General features: G+C 39.5%; 1 protein-coding gene across 1 annotated transcript in view; it reads left to right on the top strand.

The window, feature by feature from the left end:
• Window positions 1–752: 752 nt before the first annotated feature.
• The window catches only part of LOC108669922, a 42,729-nt gene continuing 21,047 nt past the window's right edge, over window positions 753–22,434 (top strand). The window contains exons 1-3 of the mRNA XM_018157364.1: window positions 753–799; window positions 3,889–4,034; window positions 8,069–8,128. Coding sequence (XP_018012853.1) covers window positions 3,990–4,034; window positions 8,069–8,128 — 105 coding nt within the window. The 5' untranslated portion in view covers window positions 753–799; window positions 3,889–3,989. The remainder of the gene's footprint in view (window positions 800–3,888; window positions 4,035–8,068; window positions 8,129–22,434) is intronic.

Genomic DNA, 22,434 nt, shown 5'->3' with positions numbered 1-22,434 from the left:
GCTGCAGCGGCTGTGGCTGGCTGAGCGAAAATTAGAGAAGACGGCGAACGAACTGTTGAGAAATCGGCGAACGAACGTTTCGGAATGATTCGTTTATCTACATTGAGCGTTTTAGCTAGTTGAGATGTCTGCAACCAACACACCGATTTGTTTCAGTGTAGCGCCCTATTTAGCTTCCGCATCAGCGTACTAAGATGTAGATAAATGTATTTACTCTAAATACAGTTTTAATTCTTCAATTCAGATAATAAAAATAAGGTAGGTTGCCTCCCACGGATGCAAAAAGTTATGGGAATTTGTTTAAGGTGAATTTCAATGTCAAGCTTTGATAGAGGATGCTTGAAAAATATTTTGCGTGAGCTATGTTTTAAGTTAATTTTTCGGCCAGTCATGATTGAGTTTTATCAATGCTATGTTCCCGAGATGATAACTGTTAGGTTATTGGGAATTTTACGATTATTTCACCGTTAAAACTTTTTTCAAGTATTAGGATGTGTAACAACGTCATCTAATTCGAATAACTTCATAGAATCAGAGACCAAACTAAGCTAGACGAAGTTAGCAAACATCATTGAGACGAAAGTATTCTCTATAAATAAACTTATATCATTTCATGACGTTAGTCGACGTATACTAACATAATGAACGGTCAATAAACACGCGCGGAGCACACCTGCATGTTTTACCGTCTGCTCTACGCATCAGCCATCTGGACGCGGGCTAACTTCTGAGGTCTGGTCAGTTATTTTGCTAGTGCAGTAAGGTGCAGAGCTGTCAAGCTGTAGTGAACAACGAACAGGTTGGAAACTTTGTGCCTACTTGTTTTCTTTAATATGACTTCTTTCTTCAAGTCACGTCTGTTTGAATTAAATCTGTAAAAATCGTAATAACTTGAGCATACTGATACACCTTGTGCAATTGTCGGTAAAATATGATAGAAGAAGTGGATACAAGTGATTATTTCGGTTGACAATTCTATCGCTTGTACAGTCATGGGATTTATATCTACCGCAAAAAATTCAGTTTTTTAACCAAATCTAGGTTTAGTTTAAATGAGAAATAGCCTGTGCTGGTTGTTGTGCTGGTTGTTTATGGTGTGCTGGTGGTCATTGTCTGCCTGTGCTGGTTGTTGTGAACATTTGCTGCTGGAAAAAGGGAAGATTGATGTAGGGTTTTACTAATTAATGAAGGGAACGGGTTTAGCTTAATACAATATGTTATTCTGTCAATTGATTCAAGCATTGTCGCCGACTTTACTCATGCAAGTATGAAATATTTCAGATCGATTGGACAATTAGAAGTGTGGTAAATATCGATTATAAGATTTTAAGAGTTGTAGCAGATAAACAACAAGAAGTGAATTAAAGATAATTGTTATAAAATAATATGCTTTAAAAATTCCTTTTTGAAGACAACACTTCTAAGGAATCCAGTGTCTCCGATGTTACTCATTCACAATGAATTTCTAATTTTATTTTCAAACAATAAAAAAGTTAACTTAAAATTTTTATTTAAAATTTAAATAACGAAATTATTTATTATGTCAATTGATTCATGCATTGTTTTCAACTTTACGCAGGTGTGCAAAATTTCAGATCTATTGAAAAGGGAGAAGTGTGTCAAATATCGATTATAAGATTTGTAGCAGACAAACAAACAAACAAACAACAAGAAGTGTTGTCTGCTTGGCAGGCGACCCCAATGATCTTTTCTAAAGAGAAATGTTTTAATAAAAACATTATTACAATACTTCAAGTGGAAACAAGTGAACTTTTATTTTCAATTCTACCTCAGGATCACAAAGAAAAATTGGATGAAATCTTAATTCAGAACAATATGCTTGGTAGCTGATTCAACAGAATTTTTCGATGTTAGAGACGACGAAGCGCGGCACAACATGACTTTAAAATCAAGAAATTACGTTTAAATTCAATATTCGGTAGAGCAGCGATATTATTATCAGGTTGCAATTAATGGCAATAAATTCATTTATCATAGTAAGAAATTTACACCCATTAATGAACAGAAAATCTTGGAATTGTAAATTAGGTGTCTCTAGGAGCCGCCAAAAAGTGACCGATATGTGACTCATCAGATTTGCCGTTGTTTTATTGAAACAAAATATAAATAGCTGTAAAATAAGAAGGAATAAATAATGGGAGAATGACGAGCCTAAAAGTATATACCACTATTTCTAAACAGGAGCAGCCTCGTACCCACCTTAAAATCTTTTGCCACCAATCGGTTCAGCGATAATTTTAAGAGGCCATTTAAGGGGAAATTATTTAAAGTAGAAAGAGAGGCTGACTCCAAAAAAACTAGTAATTTAGCATACACGAAAGAACCAAGCTTTCTCAAAAGATTGAAACAAGTAGTTACATTATTCAAGTAAGAAACCGAAGCTCAAACGTTAAAGTGACCGCGCCACGAGAAAGGGCAAAGCCCCAAATTTAACAATGGAGGCTGCCCTCTTCTAATTAAAGAAAGCCCGAACATTGATTATCAATAAAAATAGATAAAAGTGAAAGAAAGAACGATCAATCAAACTTATGAATAAAAATTGAGGAGGGATATTTTTCATACTTTCCTGGTGCATCATCTATTAAAAGGATATTTTCACTGCCAAGTCCTGCAGCCAAAGAGCTTATTTACAGACACACACCTATATCGATAGGCAGGAAAAGAATACTCGTAACTTACAGCCTAAGGAATTAAAAAGTTTCCGACAAAGGCTCCCACGAAACCTCGTTGTCTAGGTGTCTGAATTTGATCGTGAATTATTTTATGTATTGCATATGTAATTAAATTCAATGATTGAATTATTTAGAGGAATTTTCTTAGTTTCATAAAGTCAAACGAATATGAATGAAATAAGAAGTATTCTTTTTTTCTCACATTTTCTTTTGGATACAATGTATCCGAATGAAACTCAAACCAAACACCGGCTCAAGATGATTGTACTCATTTTTACTCATACGCATTCTAAATTAATAATATTAAAAGACCTGAACGCACTTAAATTCATGGCCATCAATATATTACGCTGCGTGGATGAGACCACGCGGTCTACTCGTGACCAAGTGGGATGAGACCTCATGCATTTGTGACTTGTATTTTGATGTATTTAATAAGAGGGGACGAAGTTAACGTTATTGTTGCATATAATTCAATTCATAAGTGAAGACGTTGACGTCCGATAATTATCAATAAAAACGATCTTTGGACCGTGGTTGAATCGAGCATCAATCTTACAATTATTCAGAAATTCAGGTTAGAAGAAAGAAGTTTGATAAAAAATCTTGCCGAACTTGGAAAATTGTAACTGTGAATATTGATGTATTATTTTTTTATATTATGTCTTCCGACTGCAATTATTTCGAGTAATCCTTAAGGTCAAGTATCAAGTGGGATTGAAACCTAAATTAATGAAGTGAAATTTCCTCCTCTAATACATGACATCTTAGACAAATATGGACATACATATGCTACTTCTGTTTCTATCGCACAACATAGATGACTTTCCTGAGTTGAAACAAACGGCTTATACCACAAAACAAAATTATTCTTTATTCCCCTGCGGCAGTTCTCTTAATTGCACTGGAAACTGGGCTCGACGAGCGGTAATTTGTTCTTGTATTAAATGCTGAATGGTAGTTATTCTTTGCTTTAAATGACTTACTATGCAAAGTTATGGTGCATTAAGTGCAGTGTAAAATGAGTGGTCGTAATTTAATTTACTTCTGTGTTCTTGGAGTAGAAATTTTCAATGCATAGAATTTTGTTCTTTGTGCGAAGAGATTTCTAATGTGTGGACACTATACATATATGTGCCCTAATTGATGATACGGTATTCTTTCACATTAAATGTTATCCCCTTCTTTCCCACAGGACATTCTCCACGGAAATTGTGTACGCCGAAGTCACCCCGTAATTCGCCCTTTCCTTCTTCATCAACTCCTCACGCTCCTCCGGACCGCAACGCCGTAGCCATGAAAGACGCGTCCAAAGCCTGCGCGGTGATCTTCCTCGGGCTGGTGGGTGGCAGGGCAGGCTTAACGACATCGGGTGGGGGTTGCGGGGCGCGCAGGCTTAAGACATCGGGCAGAGGTTGCCATGATTTCTTAAAACATGTACTGAAAATTGTATTTGATTTTGAAGTTTTTACCAAATTTCTTTATTTTCACATCACCGCTAAAAATTTCAGTGAAGCCTGATGCCTAATTCGATTAAGTTATAACAAATTATAGCGTTGGAATTCATGAATTTCTCACATTTTATTATGGGCGCATTTTTTGAGTAGCTTTCTGCACGTATGATCAGTTGAAGTCATTGGTTATTTTGTAATTTTATGTTTCAACTAACGAGCTAAGCTGCTCGTCTTAAGCTTGAAGCTAACAGATATTAGTCTTGCTGTTACGGTTTTTTTTTCTAGAATGATTTGTTGATGCGGAGCTCTCATATTAAATAATATAATGTTGTAGAACATCATTATTGAATGATGGAATTTTTGTGAAGCCTCTTCTATGTTGATCAAATTATTGATCATCCTGTTCTCGCCTGATACAATGTTGCTGAGACCTCTATTATTGCACAGACCTCTTGTATAATGATCTGTTGTTTATGATTACTTCTCTAAAATTATTTACTCCAGCAAAGTCCTCTCTTGTAATTAGAAAATATCTGTGGAGCCTATGGAATACTAGTATTGTTGCGGTTCCTCGGCCAGCATGATCGTAGTAGCGCGAAGCTTCTCCAAGAATGAGCGTATCTTCGATGATCCCTTTTCCAGAACGAACGTATTCAGGTAGAGCCACTTTTACAATGATCGAAATATCTTAGAGCTGTGGCGGGGAATCACTATACATCGTACTGGTCGTTAACGTCAGTCTATTTTACATTGCGATGGTAATCGGCTAGTAATATAATGAGAAAAATAAAGGTATTTGAATTTAATATTTTAATGAAAAAACATCGGTAAACACAGGTTATTCCTTCATTAATCATGATCATTTGGTTAAAACTAGATTAATCCGCTAACCTAAATCGTACTCTAACTCTGACGGACAACCAGCGTCGAAAAACGTATTCCACGCTCCGTGACGTACATTGTTGAGGTCTCTCGATAGCAAATCGGTTCGACCCTTATGTCCGATGCAAGGTGATATGGTTCTCGTCACGTTCAGCTGGATTTGTATAACGTTGCAGTATAGTACCACGACCTCGAATTTCTTACGTCTCAAAGCAACCTAGTTTTTCCGATGACGCGGTAAGAACCTTGTTTGAATATTGTCTCTTTTGTACCAATGTCAATTTTGTACCGATCTTTACTTGCTTACTAGGTAATTGAAACAGCAGTTGATACATATACCAGTTATTATACCACGATTGAAGTTAATGTCTTGTCATATTTCCACTTGTTACAGAAACCACTTCTGAACGAAATAAAGTTCCTGTATGGAATCATCTTTCACTCTCGTATAAGGAAGCACGAAATTTCCTTATTATACATGTTACGTCTCTATGACGTCTCTTGTTGAAGTCCTGAGAATTCCAGGCATTCCTCTCAAGCTTGTCTCCTTGATAATTGTTCTTTGGCACTATTGGCAACCGCAACACTTTCAATTCCAGCACAACTAATTATCATCGTCCCAATGAGTCAACCCAATGCATCAGTTGTAAATCATAAAGATGGACAATTCATCAGCGACAGGTGTTGAATTGAGCAGACGGGTTCCAGGCAGCTAATCCAGAGAGAGTAAGATGGTGAGATGTGCACGGTGAAATTTTCACTGCACAGATTAGTTGGCATGATGTGAAGGCTTACTATTAATATGTTAAATATTCAATACGTCAATCGGGTAGGATCCAAAGTGAAGTAACTTCACTTTAAAAGATGGCTAAGATCGGCAAAAACTTCCATCCAAGCTTTCACGTCTGATGATCTCTGTCTACCTTCTCTCGCTCGTCTATCTCCTCTTTTACTTATACTATATGCCGTGCACCTTTTCTTAATATATATGCGCGAACTCCATAAAACTTTAATAGTCGTCCACGAAAATTTATTAATCATGATTAGAATAGTTTGCACCGAATAAATTGATGAAAATCCTACGAATTATAAATTTAACATTTCTGTAAATGAATAATCTTTATGATTATGAGGGTTTACAACCTGATACCATTACAGCACACTTAAATGTTAAGAATGAGCGAATTCATGAGATGCCCATCTTTTAAAAACGATCGTATTGCTTTATTGCATCTTCACGAATGATAGTATTCTTCAGAACCCTCTTCTAGAATGATCTATTATTTTGGAGCCTCTCCTGGAATGATCGAAAGATCGCAAAGCCCTCGTTATGAATGATCGTATTGTTCCGGAGCACTCCAATAAAAGCATCGTATACTTTGGGGAAACCCTCTTTTGGATGATATATTGTTGTTGAATCCACTTCTCAATTGATGTATTGTTGCTTTGCATGCCCACTTGTAGATTGATATATTGTTGTGAAATCTATCTTCTTGAATTATCGTATTGAGGTCGTGCCGTCTTTTAGAATGATAATATTGGTTAGAAGCCCTATTCCAATGATCGTCTTGTTGCCGAGCCCTCTTCTAAAATAGCTGTATTACTGAAAAGCCCTCTTCCAGATTAATCGTATTGTTGCATTGCGATTGTTGCGGGGCCCAATTCGAGAATGATACACTGTTGTGGAGACCTCTTAAAGAATGATCGTATCTTTGAGGAACCGTCTTATAGAATAACTGTATTGTTGAGTAACTCTCTTCCAGAATAATCGTATTGTTGGGTAACCTTCTTCCAGAATAATCGTATTGTTTCTGTGCCATATTTTGGAATACTCGTAAGTTGCTAAGCCGACGTCGTGAACGACTGTATTGTTGCTGAATTCTCTTCTAGAATGATGATCTCTATTTTGATTAAGCCCTCTTCTAGAATAATATTATTGTTGATAAGCCTTATCTAGATTGATCGAATTATTGCTGAGCCCTGTTCAAGGATGTAATTTTGTTCCTGAACTCTTTTCTTGAACGAAAAATTGTCGTTGGGCCTTTTTCTAGCTATATGTAGGGTGATGAACCCCCTTTTAATGTTTATTGTTGTTGAGTTCTCTTCTAAAATGATTGTATTATTGGGCAGATATTTTCTGGAGAAGGTAAAATAGAAGGAATGAATTTGCAAGAAGTGGCTAAATGGTTTGCCGTTTTTTCAAGTAAATTTGTAATTTAGATCATTCTTTTTTCTGCTCCGCCTTGTTTTGCATTCTACAGTGTCCTACATGATGGCATTTCTGAATCATTATACATCAACTGTATATAAACTCGTAGGACCTAATTGTAACCATATATTATCTATTAGGGAAATAAGCAGGTCATCGTCCAAATAGTGATGCACTCTTTGCCCTTGTGTGGGTTTGGTCCGGCAAAAGTGCGTTTCAGTGCTACTGCTTTGGGTTGGAAAGTGAGTCGGTAACGCTAACAATTTGGATTATAGATAAGACCGGCGCATGCAGGAGGATTTTTAAAGATCTACGCTGTATGACGTCATGATTCTGTGTTCGTCAAAGCTGAGATTATTATTGTTGGAAATTATAAGTAACTTGATCAGATGCCCGCATTCATCTCTTCACAAGCATGAACTTTCGCGCGCGGTCATTACAACTTGATGCCACGTTGGTTTTCGATATTAATAAAACCAAGAAGAGCACATAACTATTATTGAATTATCCGTTAGAGTTTAGAACGCATGGTTCGAATTGGCCGCATTGTCCTCTGCTCTCATCGATGTACAGCGTGATGATGCGGGTGATTTAAATTCATTCATTGATTCGCCCTAAAACTTTGATTGTGGTGCAGGTCATCGCTGTGCTGACGTAGACTTTGTGTTGCAGGTCGTTGCTGTACTGACGTAGACCTTGATTGTGATGCAGGTAGTCACTGTACCGACGTAGACATTGATTGTGTTGCAGGTCGTCCCTGTACTGACCAATACCGTTATTGTGTTGCAGGTCGTCACTGTATACTGACGTAGACCTTGATTGTGTTGCAGGTCGTCACAGCGCTGACGTCGGCCGAGCAGGAAAGTAGAGCTGGCACTGGAATGCGCGAGGTAACTTCTAGGAGATAATCGGCCAACGCACATGTAGTTTGGTTATACAATGTTTTTTTTCATTGACACAACCTGCAAGAAATGTCCAAACTGCCACAACGACAACCGCATACTAGCTGCAAACCATCCGTACCATCAACAAAAATACAATACAAAGTGTAATCAGCACAATTATTCAATCAAAAACAAAATAAAACAAATAAACATACCTAGAAGCAATCAAACAAAGAAACATACCTATTCATAGCCTGCCGCGGACTGACTGGACACTATTAACACTGACAGCAATAATACTCGAAGCACAAATCGCCAGCCTCTCCCGACAGGACGAGTGGGACAGTATTGAAGACCAACTACGACATTGACGCATCTTTTCCTGACAGAGACTAATATTATATGAATGTATATTATTAAATAAATATATATGTATATTTATTAACTAGTTATTAACTTTATACAAACAACCTAAGACCGAGACTCCGGACACCGACTTCAACCTCCAAACAAGGTTTATTGGTGACAATGACATGAGACGGTCCTCACTAAACTTCACAGGGAAGCAGACAGTTGACGTGATTCCTTAGAACGTCCCTCTCCTCCTGCCATAAAAATCCATTACGAAGAACGCGATCCCATAAAATGAAGACTTGTTCACGAACAAAACGGAGAATTGCTCATTTCAATGCCGAAGCAAGACGAATTAATAGCTGCTAGACTATTTAGAAGCAATAGAGACCACGACCAAATCACTGCCGTCCCTCAAAACAGCTGGTACCTGACGAGTAGAGAAAGAACGAATTCGCACTGAAGCTCTCTCTCTCTCTGAAAGATCTTGACTCCTCCAGAAAATTGACTATTTGAAACGATAAATTTTTTAAATTTAAAAAGTTCACAATCAACATCATCCCTCACGACATCTTCATTACCATGGACAGACACATAATAGTATAGAGACCGAGCTTATGGTAACAATTTGCGTAAACAGCTTAACAGGTTACCGATCATTTACCCAAAATTTTATTTCGAATCTCTTGACCATCAAAATTGACCAATTACCCCCGAATAAAACCTGATCATTTACCCACAATCTTATTTCGAATCTTGACCATCAAAAATTTAAGCACTATCTTCCGATCAAAAAAACCTGATCATTACTCTGGATATTGACCATCAAAATCATGGGTTAATGACCACTTACCCCGATCGACTGAGCACTTTTTAACCGAGAACTCAGGGCTTGACCTAGAGCGGTTGCCGGGAAATAATTTTTGTGGGATATATAATTGATTAAAATTTTTAAAATACTTTCCAGAACCGGGATGCTTATCTTTATTAATCAACACAAAACTATAAGGTATTTTATACGTTTCATTACACAGTTCTTGAAACTCTGCAAAGAACATATCAAAAGAAATGTTATCACTATGAATATTCTTCGTATCGATGAAAGGTAACTTAAATAGAATTATTAAATTTGAATTCGTTCAAATGGTTTGTCTTGGTAATATGTAATATGTGATAATTTTGGGACAAATAAATTGAACTACAGTTACTATGTCTTTCACTGGTGTAAAAACTATCAGCAGGATTTTGATTCTTTTCCGTAGCAGTATCATCAAAAATGAACAAATTCTTCTTCCTTGGATCTATATCCCGTGGATCAGGTACAGAAGCAGTATTCTCAAAATATTCGATCGCACATTTTTCTTGACGTCTTTTGGGTAAGTTTTCAAGATATTACCACGTTTTTCTTAGCTTCGTTTCGTGTCAGTCTGTCTGTCATCAAAAATTCAGACCTTAATTTAGAGCTCTTCTGAACATCCTAGAAACTTGAAATTTGGCATGCATGCTTATGCTGCCTAATAATTCAAGATTTGGTCATCAGAAGTAATAATTAAAAAAATTTAGAAAAAAAGTAAAAAAGTGAAAAAAATTAAAATTTCACGGTTAAGAATCGAGTTAATTGACAAACATCCAGACTTACCAACACTAGAAATTGATTTGAATTGCTAAAACTGCAAAACTAAAAAGTAGAAAATAAATAAATATAAAAAACCATTTTTAAAAACCACGTTTTTCTGGTTATTACAAAACTAAAAATGATGAAATAAAACAAATGAAAAACTTTTTAAAACCACGTTTTCTTAACGGCCAAACAGAAAAACATTTACTCATACATAACATTACATAACATTATACATAACTTTAATGTTATGTAAGAGTAAATGTTTTTCTTTTTTGTCCGTTAAGAAAACGTGGTTTTAAAAGTTTTTTATTTGTTTATTCATCAATATTGCCATTGCCGTCAGAAAATAAATCAATTATTCCGGATTTATTATATTCCTCATCGAAAGCGTTCTTCAACAACTTATATTCAGGCTAATGAGTTGACTTGCTATAAAGGAAAAGACTGTTGAAATAAAAAAGTTATCCAATAGCAACTTTCGTGGCAATGACGTTTTTCCACAGTTTGGTCTTCCAATTATGAGACACCTCAAAGACCGGTCCGACACTTCAGCGAACTCGCGTGCGAACTCGCCTGCGAGCTCGAATGGAAAACCTAACTTAATTTTCAACTCTGGCACGCATAACTCCGTCAATAATGGACGGATTTTCTTCAAATTTGAAATATAAGTAGATAATATCAGTACGCTGCGGAAGGTATTTTTTTCAAAATTTTTCATCAATAATTTTTTTTTTAATACGGAAAACCTAACTTAATTTTCAACTCTGGCACGCATAACTCCGTCAATAATGGACGGATTTTTTTCAAATTTGAAATATAAGTAGATAATATCAGTACTTCCGTCCATTATTGACGGAGTTAGGCGTGCCAGAGTTGAAAATTAAGTTAGGTTTTCCGTATTAAAAAAAATTATTGATGAAAAATTTTGAAAAAAATACCCTCCGCAGCGTACTGATATTATCTACTTATATTTCAAATTTGAAGAAAATCCGTCCATTATTGTCGGAGTTATGCGTGCCAGAGTTGAAAATTAAGTTAGGTTTTCCGTATTAAAAAAAAAAATTATCGATGAAAAAATTTGAAAAAAATACCCTCCGCAGCGTACTGATATTATCTACTTATATTTCAAATTTGAATAAAATCCGTTCATAATTGAAGGAGTTATGCGTGCCAGAGTTGAAAATTAAGTTAGGTTTTCCGTAAAAAAAAAAATTATCGATGAAAAAATATGAAAAAAATACTCTCCGCAGCGTACTGATATTATCTACTCATATTTCAAATTTGAATAAAATCCGTTCATAATTGAAGGAGTTATGAGTGCCAGAGTTGAAAATGAAGTTCGAGCTCGCAGGCGAGTTCGCACGCGAGTTCGCTGAAGTGTCGAATCGGTCCTCAAAGTTGGAGAAGGAAATACAAAATGGTTATTCTGTTTATTTTTATTATCGTCTTTTCACTTATAGAGCATTTTTAAAGTTTTATTTCTAAAATCCAGTTCAATATTTGTTCTATTATATTCACTTAACATAATATACCATAACAGTGATCTCGGCGCTGAATTGTAGGTGTGATGTGGCCTGTCGCCGATTCATTTCATTTTCGTGCCTTGTTCACAGAAGATCTAAAATCGTGTCATTTGACCGGACCTTTTCATGACTGACGATAATTTGAAATAGCTACTAGACTTCCACCGGGTTCGATATGGTGCTAGGCATTTCAAATCAGAACATATATTTTTCCATAGCTTTATCTAGTCTGCTCTTGAACGCGTTCATACTTGAAGCGCCAACGATGTCATCGGGGAGGCTGTTCCACATGTCGGTGATTCGAAGCGAGAAGAAATTTTGTCGCGTGGAGAAGTTGCAGCGCACTTTTTTTAGCTTATAGCCGTGGCCCCTGGTGTTGATTTTTTGTTTCAAATTCTAGTAATCCTTCGGGGACCTTGTATAAACCATGAGTATACTTGTATACTTCAATGAGGTCCCCACAAGCCTTCTGGGACCTTGTATAAACCATGAGTATACTTGTATACTTCAATGAGGTCCCCACGCAGACGTCGATAACTGAAGCTTGGAAGCTTCATAATCTTTAATCTTTCTTCATAGGACTTGCCCTTTAAGCCTGGAATTATCCTTGTTGCACGTCTTTGAACATTCCCCTTTTAAATTTTTGTCCTCTTTAAATCTCGGTGACCACACAACGTTTCAAAACTCCAGATTCGGGCGCACGACAGCAACAAACAACTGCTTCATCGCTTCTAAATAATAATAATAATAGCGGTTTCAGCGTTATTAGGCCGTAGGCCTGTCGCCGATTCTTAACATCTCAGAACATTCACAGCATTTTGCGGTCTCGAACTCGCAACTCACTGCTACAATTCTGCTGTGCTTAACCGCCCGGCCTCCTTGCCGATTCTGACCAGAAACTGGCGCACAGAGCTGGGATCGCACCCGCGCCTCTTTGCGCCAATCTTGGTACTCTGAACTTTAACCACTGGGCCACCCTGCCCCAAATAAATAAATAAATAATATATTTGAATAATAATCTGATTTATTTCAGTGGAGAGATGGCGAATATTATCAACCTTCAATCTGTAGCTGATTAATGTTTCCAGAATTGAACATCATCTCGCATTGGACATCTGTTATTACGTCCTCCATTTTTATTAGAAATTTCATCCAGCTTTCTCCTCACAGGCTGCCTTGAATGACAATAGCGTGTAAATGCATTACCCTCTATTAAGGGGAGCGTCTGGGTAAAAACTAATTTATTTACGGACTGATCACATTGAAACTTGGTTCACGTGTGTAAAACAAAAATCTAAGACTTTTTTGTTCAATTACATTTTTCGAATAAAAATGAAAAAACATAAAATTCCTATACAACTGCTAAAAAGGGGTACTGTAAAAATCTATCTCCTAGGATTTTCGAGCTACAACATCGAGACACATATCATTCGATGCGTAAAGACCAAATATAACAATTTATGTAGGCTTTTTTGAAAATCTCATTTTTGTGAGAGGGGGCATTTTATCGTCAATTTTTCGATTCCCCCCTCCCCCTTTGTGCAAAATATAATCCAAACAATAAAGAAATTACAAGAAACTGCCATCATTCTCTAGATCTTTTCCTTGCAAATTTAATGGTATATTTCTCAATGCTGTAGCTTGAAAACTATAGGAAGAGATAGGTTTGCAGTGAGAGCAGGTGCAAGTTTTCATGACAGCACACGGACCGCCCGCCGGTCGCCGCGCTCTAAATATAGGCATTATCGTAGCTAGGATACTAAAGTTAAGCGTTATTTCAGTTGGAAGTCAGTCAGAGATGCAGAGAACGATTGCATGAACACCTTCCGGCATGATGGCTCGGGGGTGACTGAAGATCCACCCCGACTGTGCCCGACAGAGCGCACATATATTTGAATGGAGCTAATTTCGCCCCATAGGCAATTGTGAAGGCTCTGCGCAACGTAACCTTTTCGCGATATGTCGTGAAGGCATAAATCAACGTACAGAGATGATTTTGGTACCGTTAGATGCGTCAGAGTTGCAGCTTTAAGATAAGCATAAAAATCGGAAAAGCCGAAATTTTCGATTTCAGACTCAGACGCTCTCCTTAAGTTTAATTTATTTACATCATAAATCACTTTATGATTTCGAATATTTTTAATGGGTTCATCACAATTGATTAGATGAAATGACTTTTATAAGCCAAACCGTAAGTTCATCAAGTACAGTGAACGGGTCAATCTTTTGTTTATCAATTATTTCATATTGTACCTTACAAAATGTACAAAGCCGCTTACTCTCAAGTCTGTAACAGAATTTTTACAATCGAATTACAATCGTTACGAAACGAGCTGGGAGAAATGAAAGGTGATCTGCACAAAACAGAAAATTGCGATAGCACAGAAGGTAAAGGCCGCAAAGAAGTCATCTCAAATCTCGCCAGCTAGAGCACACGTGAACTGCTGGATAGAGAGGAAGAACTTAACCTTGTTTGATTTAAAGTTCCCGAAAGAAATGCTTCGGATACTGCGTTTATTACTGATGTTGTGCCAAGGCGTTCAACGTTGTTGTGAATTTAACGGCATGCAAGAGGCTGCGATCGAAAGACGCTTCCACATGTAGAACGCTACTGGTGACTGTGTAGGATACAGCCCAGGTCGGACATGTGCTCAAGGCTGCCAGAAAACTAAGTGAATTCCCAAAATTTAATTCAGTCTTTGTTAAGAAGGATGCTACCCCTTTAGAGAAAACAAATTTTCGCAAGAAATTGCAGTAGAGACTCGGCGGAAAAGAACGGAGACTCGGGTTAACCACTCTCACGATGTCAAGACAACACCGGCCGCACACGGTCACTCAGCGGAGCCGGAAGACAAGTAAGAAATCATGTCCACAGATCCTGGCCTGTAAATAATGCAAGAAGTAAACACATGCATTAGAGTGAACGTGCACAAAAAATTTGAAATGTTGTTACACGAACTCGGATTCAGTTTTGAACAAAAACTGTGAACTGTTAACTGCGATCGAAAACGAGTGCATAGACATTATTTGTATTACAGAAACACCCCATAAAAATCACGGGGAGAAAATTGTACCTGCTGAATTTCAGTTGCCAGGTTTCGATTGTTTTCATAACTTGAATGAAGATCAGTGCAGTAGAGGTGTAGCTTTGTGGGCTAGAACCTCTTCTGGACCCAGCAAATCAAGTTATCTGCAGAGCATCAATCAGCTAGACTGCTAGAGAATCAGTGTGGTGCGAACTTTCAAAGGCAAAGATAGCCTCTTCATAGGCGTCGTGTAAGGATCACCAATTAGTTCCTCTGATAACTATAGAGAACTAAACAGTCTTTTACCGAGCATGACTTTCCTTAGGTCACACACGTTGATCGTTGGGGATTTTAATCATCCAGAGCTAGACTGGACGGATGGATCCTCTCCAAGGGATGGGAATCAACCATCATCCTTGTTCATGGAGTCTGTGAGGGACTCTTTCCTAGTCCACCACGTTACCAAGCCAACCCATTATAGAAATAAACCGACTCAAAATATTCAAGACCTGGTGTTTACTAGTGATGAATCAATGTTAAATGAGCTTCATCACGAGGCTCCATTGGGCAAAAGTCATCACCAATCATTGTTTTTCAGTCTAAAGTGCTGAGCAGAAAAGACGCCTCGGAAGCGTGAGCGTTTGAATTTTGCGAAAGGCGACTATGATAAACTCCGAGAAGCAGTGAATGCAGTGAATATTCCGAACTGCATTAAGGACATGAATGTGGCTGAGTCATGGTCATTTCTCAAGGACACGGTTATGTCTGCAGTTGATGCGTGTGCACCTAAAATTAAGTTTGGTGGAGCCTAAAAAACTCAGTGGATGAACAGTGCAGTTCTAGCTAAGCTGAAAACAAAGAAGGAAGCATACCGGCGTTATTTACAGACTCGTAGCGATACTGACTATTACCTATACGCAAGAGCTCGAAATCCAGCTAAAGAAAGCTGTCGCACCGCAGTTAAGGCGCTCGAAAAATACTGCTAAAAATGCAAAAAAAAATAACCTGAAAGCCTTCTTTTCGTAGGCTAGCTTGAAGTGCAGATTATAGGACGGTATTTCTGATTTGAAAGTAGATCAACGAAAGATATCCTCTGATGAGGGCAAGGCTAACAACCCTAATCAGTTTTTCTGTAGCGTATTCACTGAAGACTTGAACAGTATTCCAGCGATTTAGGAGCGCCCAGTCAGTTCTAAATTAACAGTTTTGAAATACACGAAGAAAAGGTTCTCAAGCGCCTGATCGTTGTAAATCAGTGGTTCCCAAAGTGGGCGATATCGCCCACCTAGGGGCGGTGGAAAGATTTTGGGGGGCGGTAAGGAAGAAGAGGGCTTTAGGGGGGCGGCAGTCCGAAGAAGGTGTCAGAAGTTCGAACGTTTGTTTGACGATTTGTACACAACACGTGCAGAACATGACTCCCAGCGATGTTTTTTTTTCACCCGGATCTATTGTTTTTTAACCTCTCCTGGGTTTACGTCTTGGACAAATTAACGGCCGGATTAACTCCCGCGTATCCACGTTAGCCGCGTTGCTACGCCGCCATCTTTATATCACACTGGCACCTCAGCTTACTCTCTCGTTCCTACACATTTGGACGTTTTGGTAGCAATGGAGAAAGAAAGAACAAAGCAGAAAGGATTAGGCTGTAGATGTAGTCAAAAACTCCTTCCTTCAGTGAGAGACCGATATTTAAGAAAATTGTTCGACATTAACGATGTTGATGCCAACGAAGTGGCGGCAAAGCCGTGATGTGCAGCTTTTGCAAGCCTGCCTCCCGTTTAACACGGTGATTTACTAAACTATTTGGTGTTTGGTGGTCAGCCAATACACCTTGCAAGAATTCAAGGCATACAAGACGCTTGAAGCTTACAAACAATTTGTGGATGGATGGGTACAGGCGATGGAGAAACGAAACTTCAACGAATCAAGAAAGGCGATGTACTTGGCAGAGTTAGTTTGGTAGTATAACTGGACAAAGATAATGATGCTGATGAATTATTGAACTTTCTAAGAATGGAAAATGAAATTCCTTTTCACCTTTTTGAAATGGAAAAGGTTAGAATTTTATCAATGCTTACCAAGTAACCAGGGTTCGGACGGCTCATAGTAATACCGATCCCGATATTTGGACGCGCTCATGTGACACCTCAGACCACAGAACTGACCAACAACACACCAATATTATTCACCAGAAACCTCGACGTTTTGCAAAACCAATTTCTATTGAAATTGAAAGTCAATGTAAAGAACTCGAAACATTTGATGTTTTAGAACAAAGCGAATCATTTTGATCTTCCAACAAACCAGCCAACTGCAACAACACTATCATGCATCGCTGCAGGATAATGGATCATGACAATGTTATCTGATCTGTAAATATTATTACGTTTTATTCTTACTTATGTAGCTTAACTAAAGGCAAGTAACAGATTTTGAGCCCCTGGAAAATGTATAGTATCGTATATAATAAATATTCACGGCTGGTAAACTGATATGCGATACGTATATCAGTACGAGCCATAAACTGATACGGCATTCACGGCTAGTCAACTGAATAAACGCATTCCATTGTATAGTTTTCAGTTTAAATGGCCGTGAGAACGACTGGTACATCCTACAACGGTGCAGTAGCGTCCCATCTTCAAGCAAAAACTTCAAAAGAGACGATCGCAGTAGATTTAACACGTGGCGAAAGCTAGACCCTGCTACAAATATGGCGGCCGATCCCACAATGCATCTGGCGATTCGGTGCAGTGACGTCATCCTTTCGAGCCCGATTTCAAAATTCTATGATCAAGGAATATCTCTCAAACTAATGAACATAACTCGATGAAACTTTGTTTGTACTCGTAATCATTAGGACCCAACGATAATGTTTTGCTCCTGAAAATTGTTTGAATTTTTCCATCGTTTGTTTTCGCCATAGTTAAATGGCAATACGGGCAGAAATTCACAGTGAGCCAGTAATTTCTTCCAAACTACTGAACAGATTCGAATGAAATTTTGAATTTACAGTCCTAACTACCGAACGGTAATGTTTAGCTCGTGAAAAATTTTTCGATTGTGCCTTCGTTCGCGATTTTTTTTTTCATTTCACCTTCATTCGTGATTTAAACAGCAATACGTGCTTAAATTCGCAGTAATCAAGAAATTTTGTTCAAACTACTGAACAGATTTGAACGATACTTAGTATTTAAATACCTAACTTCAGCAACGGTGATGTTTACATTTTTATCATTTTGCTTTCGTTTGCGAGTTATACGGCTATACGTAGATGGCTCGTGGTTAAACCGGCCAGTAGAAAAGCCGGTCGTTCCTCCTATATCTGTATAACTCGCGAACGAAAACAAAATAGAAAAATTGTCATGAGCTAAACATCACCATTGAGAGGTTAGGTATTTATATACAAAGATTCGTTGAAATCTGTTCAGTAGTTTAATTAGAAGAAATTTCTTGATCGCCGCGAATTGAAGTGACAAATTACCCGGCTATACGGGCCGAATATAAGGAAGTGTGAAATCAAGAATGACGGTGAAATGAAAAAAAAAACTCGCACACGAAGGTAAAATCGAAAAAAAAATTACTAAAAATTCACCGTTTGGTAGTTAGAAATGTATATTCAAAATTTCGTTCAAATCTGTTCTCTAGTTTGGAAGAAATTCTTTGATCACTGCGAATTTCGGCCTGTTTCGCAATATACGCGTAACTTACGAGTGAAAGTAAAATTAAAAAAAAAAATTACGAGCTAAACATAACCGTTAGGTTCTGATGAATACGTGTTCCAAGTTTCATAGAGCTGCATTCATTAGTTTGGAAGATATTACTTGATAATTGAATTAGGAGATTGGTCGTGAGACCGGCCACGAGTCCGGCCGTAAATTCGCCCGCGACGTCTTAGTTTTCTAGTGCTGAAACAGCTGAAAAACATATTAGTTCACTAAATGGGGTTCTATTTGTGAAATACACATTTGTGTTTAACCTTTATCTTTTAAAATTGCAGCGTACTAAATTTCAAGAAAGAGGCGTATGTCTGTGGGGGGCGCTAGGAATTCATTAGGGAGCCAAAGGGGCGCCAGCCTAAAAAAGTTTGGGAATCACTGCTGTAAATCCAAAGTTCCAAACAAGTCATGTGGACCGCACGGCTCCCACCCCAGATTACTCAAAGAGTTAGCAACTGTTCTAGCCGGCCCTCTAACGTCATTTTTTCGAAAAACTTTTATGCGAAGAGATCTTGCCGGCTAACTGGAAAGAAGCTCAAGTGACACCGTTGTTAGAAAAAGTTGACATAAGCTGCCCGGGCAACTATCGCCTTGTCAGTTTGACAAGTGTCGTTTGCAAGGTAATGGAATCTGTAGTGAGGGATCGATTGATCGATCATTTGACAAATCAAATGATCAGAGATTTTCTAGTAGGGAGACGATAACGTGTCAGTATTAATGGGTCTGTATCAGACTGGGCTTCAGTGCGCAGCGGCGTGCCACAAGGAAGCGTTTTCGGGCCTGTTTTATTCATTGCGTTTATAAAGATTTGCCAGAAGTTGCGTCTAGCGGATGCTCGATAAATGCTGACGACACAAAAGTTTATAATACAGAGAGGAATACGTCGCAAAAAGTACAGTTGCAAGGTAAACTTGACAGGCTGGTTGTGTGGGCTGCTAAGTTGCTTCTCCGTTTTAACGCTAATAAATATAAAGTAATCCACCTTAGCAAGAATAATGAACAGCAAGAGAAGAAACGGTTGCAACGACAGAATGATAATGTCGAAGTCGACAATGGAAAAAGATTTAGGAGTTAATATCGACAATGAGCTGAAATTTTCTAAGCATTTTGAAGGTCAATTTAATACATCCAATAAACGACTTGGACTGATCAAGCGAAACTTTTAAAGGACAAAAAATTAATAGAGAGTGTTCAAAGGCGTGCAACAAGGACAATTCCAGGCTCGAAGGGCATGTCCTAAGAAGAAAGATTAAAGATTATGATGATTCCAAGCATCAGTTATCGACATTTGCGTGGGAACCTCATTGAAGTATACAAGTATAACCATGGTTTATACAAGGTCCCAGAAGGATTACTAGAATTAGAAACAAGAACCAACACCAGGGGCCACGGCTATAAACTAAAAAAACTGCGCTGCAACTCATCGACGCGACAACATATCTTCTCGCTTCGAATCACCGACATGTGGAACAGCCTCCTCGAATACGTCGATGGCTCTCTGAGTACGAACGCGTTCAAAAACAGACTATAGATAAAGCTATTAAAAAATATATGTTCAGACTTGAAATGCCTAGCACCATATCGAACCCAGTGGAAATCTAGTAGCTATTTCAAACTATCGTCAACCCCAAAAAGATCCGGTTAAATGACACGATTTTAGATCTACGAACAAGTCACGGATAGTAAAAGAATCGGCGACTGGCCACATCAGGCCTACTCTTCAGCGCCGACATCACTATGTTATGTTATGTGGAACAGCCACCCTGATAGCATCGTTGACGCTCCGAGTATGAACGCCTTCAAGAACAGACTAGACGAAGTTATGCAGGAGCATATGTTCAGTCTTAAAATGCCCAGCAACTTACAGAACAGGCAATAAGTCCAGCAGCTATCTTAATCAATCTTCAATTATGGAAAGATCGGGTTCCAAAGGCCGGATCAAATGTGAATCAAGTCAGGAAAGTACATGAATCGGCAACAGGCCATGGGCCTATTTCTTCAGTGCCGACACTTCTATTCTATTCTACGTCCAAAACTACTTCCATCCTTCCTATCCACTATTCGACATACTCTGTCCAGCTTCTAAACCAATGACCCTCCACCATCAGTACCCCCAGCTGCAACGGGATTCAATCTAGTGCTGTCAAAATTAACTATCTGGACACCCCATCCATAACGACGTTGCACCTGCCTGCCTCCAGGAAATGACGCTATCGGCCGCTTCCCTCTCCCATTTTCCCCGGATGCGCGATTGATCGCCTGGACCGCCATGGAGGTCACGGCGGCGGTCTCCTCACCCAGATCCGCAACGATGTCCCGTTCTCTGGACGTGTCATCTCTCTCTTCCTGCGCGGTGAAACCACGATGGAGGCTATAGCAATTGCCTCCAAATAACGCACCTCTCCAAATAAACGCATCTGTCTTGATGAGGGGAGGCGGGTCGACAAGTCTTCATTGAGGACTTCAAGAGAGCTGCAGCGAGAAGGATTACCATTGATGATCTCATCTCTAGCTCTCCCTTCACCGTCCACAACGAAGACTTGCCGACCCGCCTCCCCTCACAGGACCCACCCAACTCACCAGATCTTGCATCGTTAACGCACATCTGCTCCTTAACACCACATATGCTCCTCAAGTCGTTCTGATCGAGTCTGAACTCCGACTTCTTACTACTTTTGGTCTATCTACTTCCTACCACCAATTCTCTTACTTACTGGTCCGCCCGCTCATGTGTCAACTTCAACAAAGCTGACTGGCCAACCTTTACAGCTGCGGTAGAGGCTGCGTCCGAGTCGGTCCGTCCATCCACCTCGAGTGAAGGTAAGTCAACCCTGAAAGGCATCTTGGGTGCTGCCGTCAATCGCATCCCTGCCGAATTCCGGAAGGACTACTCCCCTTCAGTCGACCTTGCCACCCGGTTGCTAATCGAGCAATGGAACTACATCAGGTCACGCAACCCCAACGATCCCAGGCTTCCATATCTCAAGTTGGAAATCTCAATTTCTACACAGGCCTACGCCAGGGATACCTAGCGGACACATCTAGGATCCTGCAACAGACGCACCCATCAATCGAAGCATTTTAACCTCCTCTCACTGGCGGGAAAGCGCCACCGCCAGTCCCACAATCTACCAATTCAACTTGGTCAGACCACCTTGTCTTCCCAGCGCAAGACATCCACCGCCTTTTGCAAACTCTTCACTTCCATTGTTCATCACACACTTAAATCCTCTCCACCCGCCGCCTACTGCGTCGGATCGGGCAGAACATCATCTCGTCAGGGACTTCTCTCCCTTTACCACTGACATGATGAAGCGTGCCATCAGAGCTGCTAGCAATTCATCCGCCCGGGACCCAGGCGGCCTCACTGTTCTCCACCTCAAGCACCTTGGCCGTGTGGCTTCCAATTCCTTACTCGTCTCTTTATTATATCTATTTCCTCGGCCCCTATTCCAGCTATCTGTAAAAACTCAATTATTAACTCTATTCTCAAGCCCGGTAAACGTGGTACCCAAGGTTTGTCCTACCGCCTCATCTCCCTCCTCTGCCCGGCATTCAATTTATTGGAATCACTCCTTCTGCACATCGCGGCTTCCCTTACCACGGTCCCCTCGCAACACGGTTTCAAACCAAGACACCTCCCGCTAGCGCACCAGGTTACGACGGGCTTCAACTAACGGTGGCCCCTAGCCCGCACAGTTGTATCCGCGGTCGACCTATCGCTGGCTTTTGACAGCGTCGACTGCCCTCTCCTCCTTAGTGTCATCGCGACCTCGGATCTACACCACAACCTGGTCCGATTGCTGTAATGCTACCTGAGAGGCAGGAAAGCATCATGCTTCTATCTCAGAACGTAATCTGAATCTCACTCGCCCTATTCAACCACTTCATCTAAGTCATTCCAATACCAATCTCCAATATTGCCTCATACGCAGATGACCTCACGATCTTCGTGCTTTTCTCGAGGCTTGATGCTGCGGAAACTGACCTCGCTGGGCTTCTACGGGGCCTCTCCGGCTGGTTTGCCTCCAAGGAACTGACCGTGTACCGAGCAAATCATCTGTCACGCCCG

Source organism: Hyalella azteca, unplaced genomic scaffold (assembly GCF_000764305.2).
Source record: "Hyalella azteca isolate HAZT.00-mixed unplaced genomic scaffold, Hazt_2.0.2 contig12316, whole genome shotgun sequence".
Classification (NCBI taxonomy): Eukaryota; Metazoa; Arthropoda; class Malacostraca; order Amphipoda; family Hyalellidae; genus Hyalella; species Hyalella azteca.
This window is presented reverse-complemented; position numbering and strand designations above follow the sequence as displayed.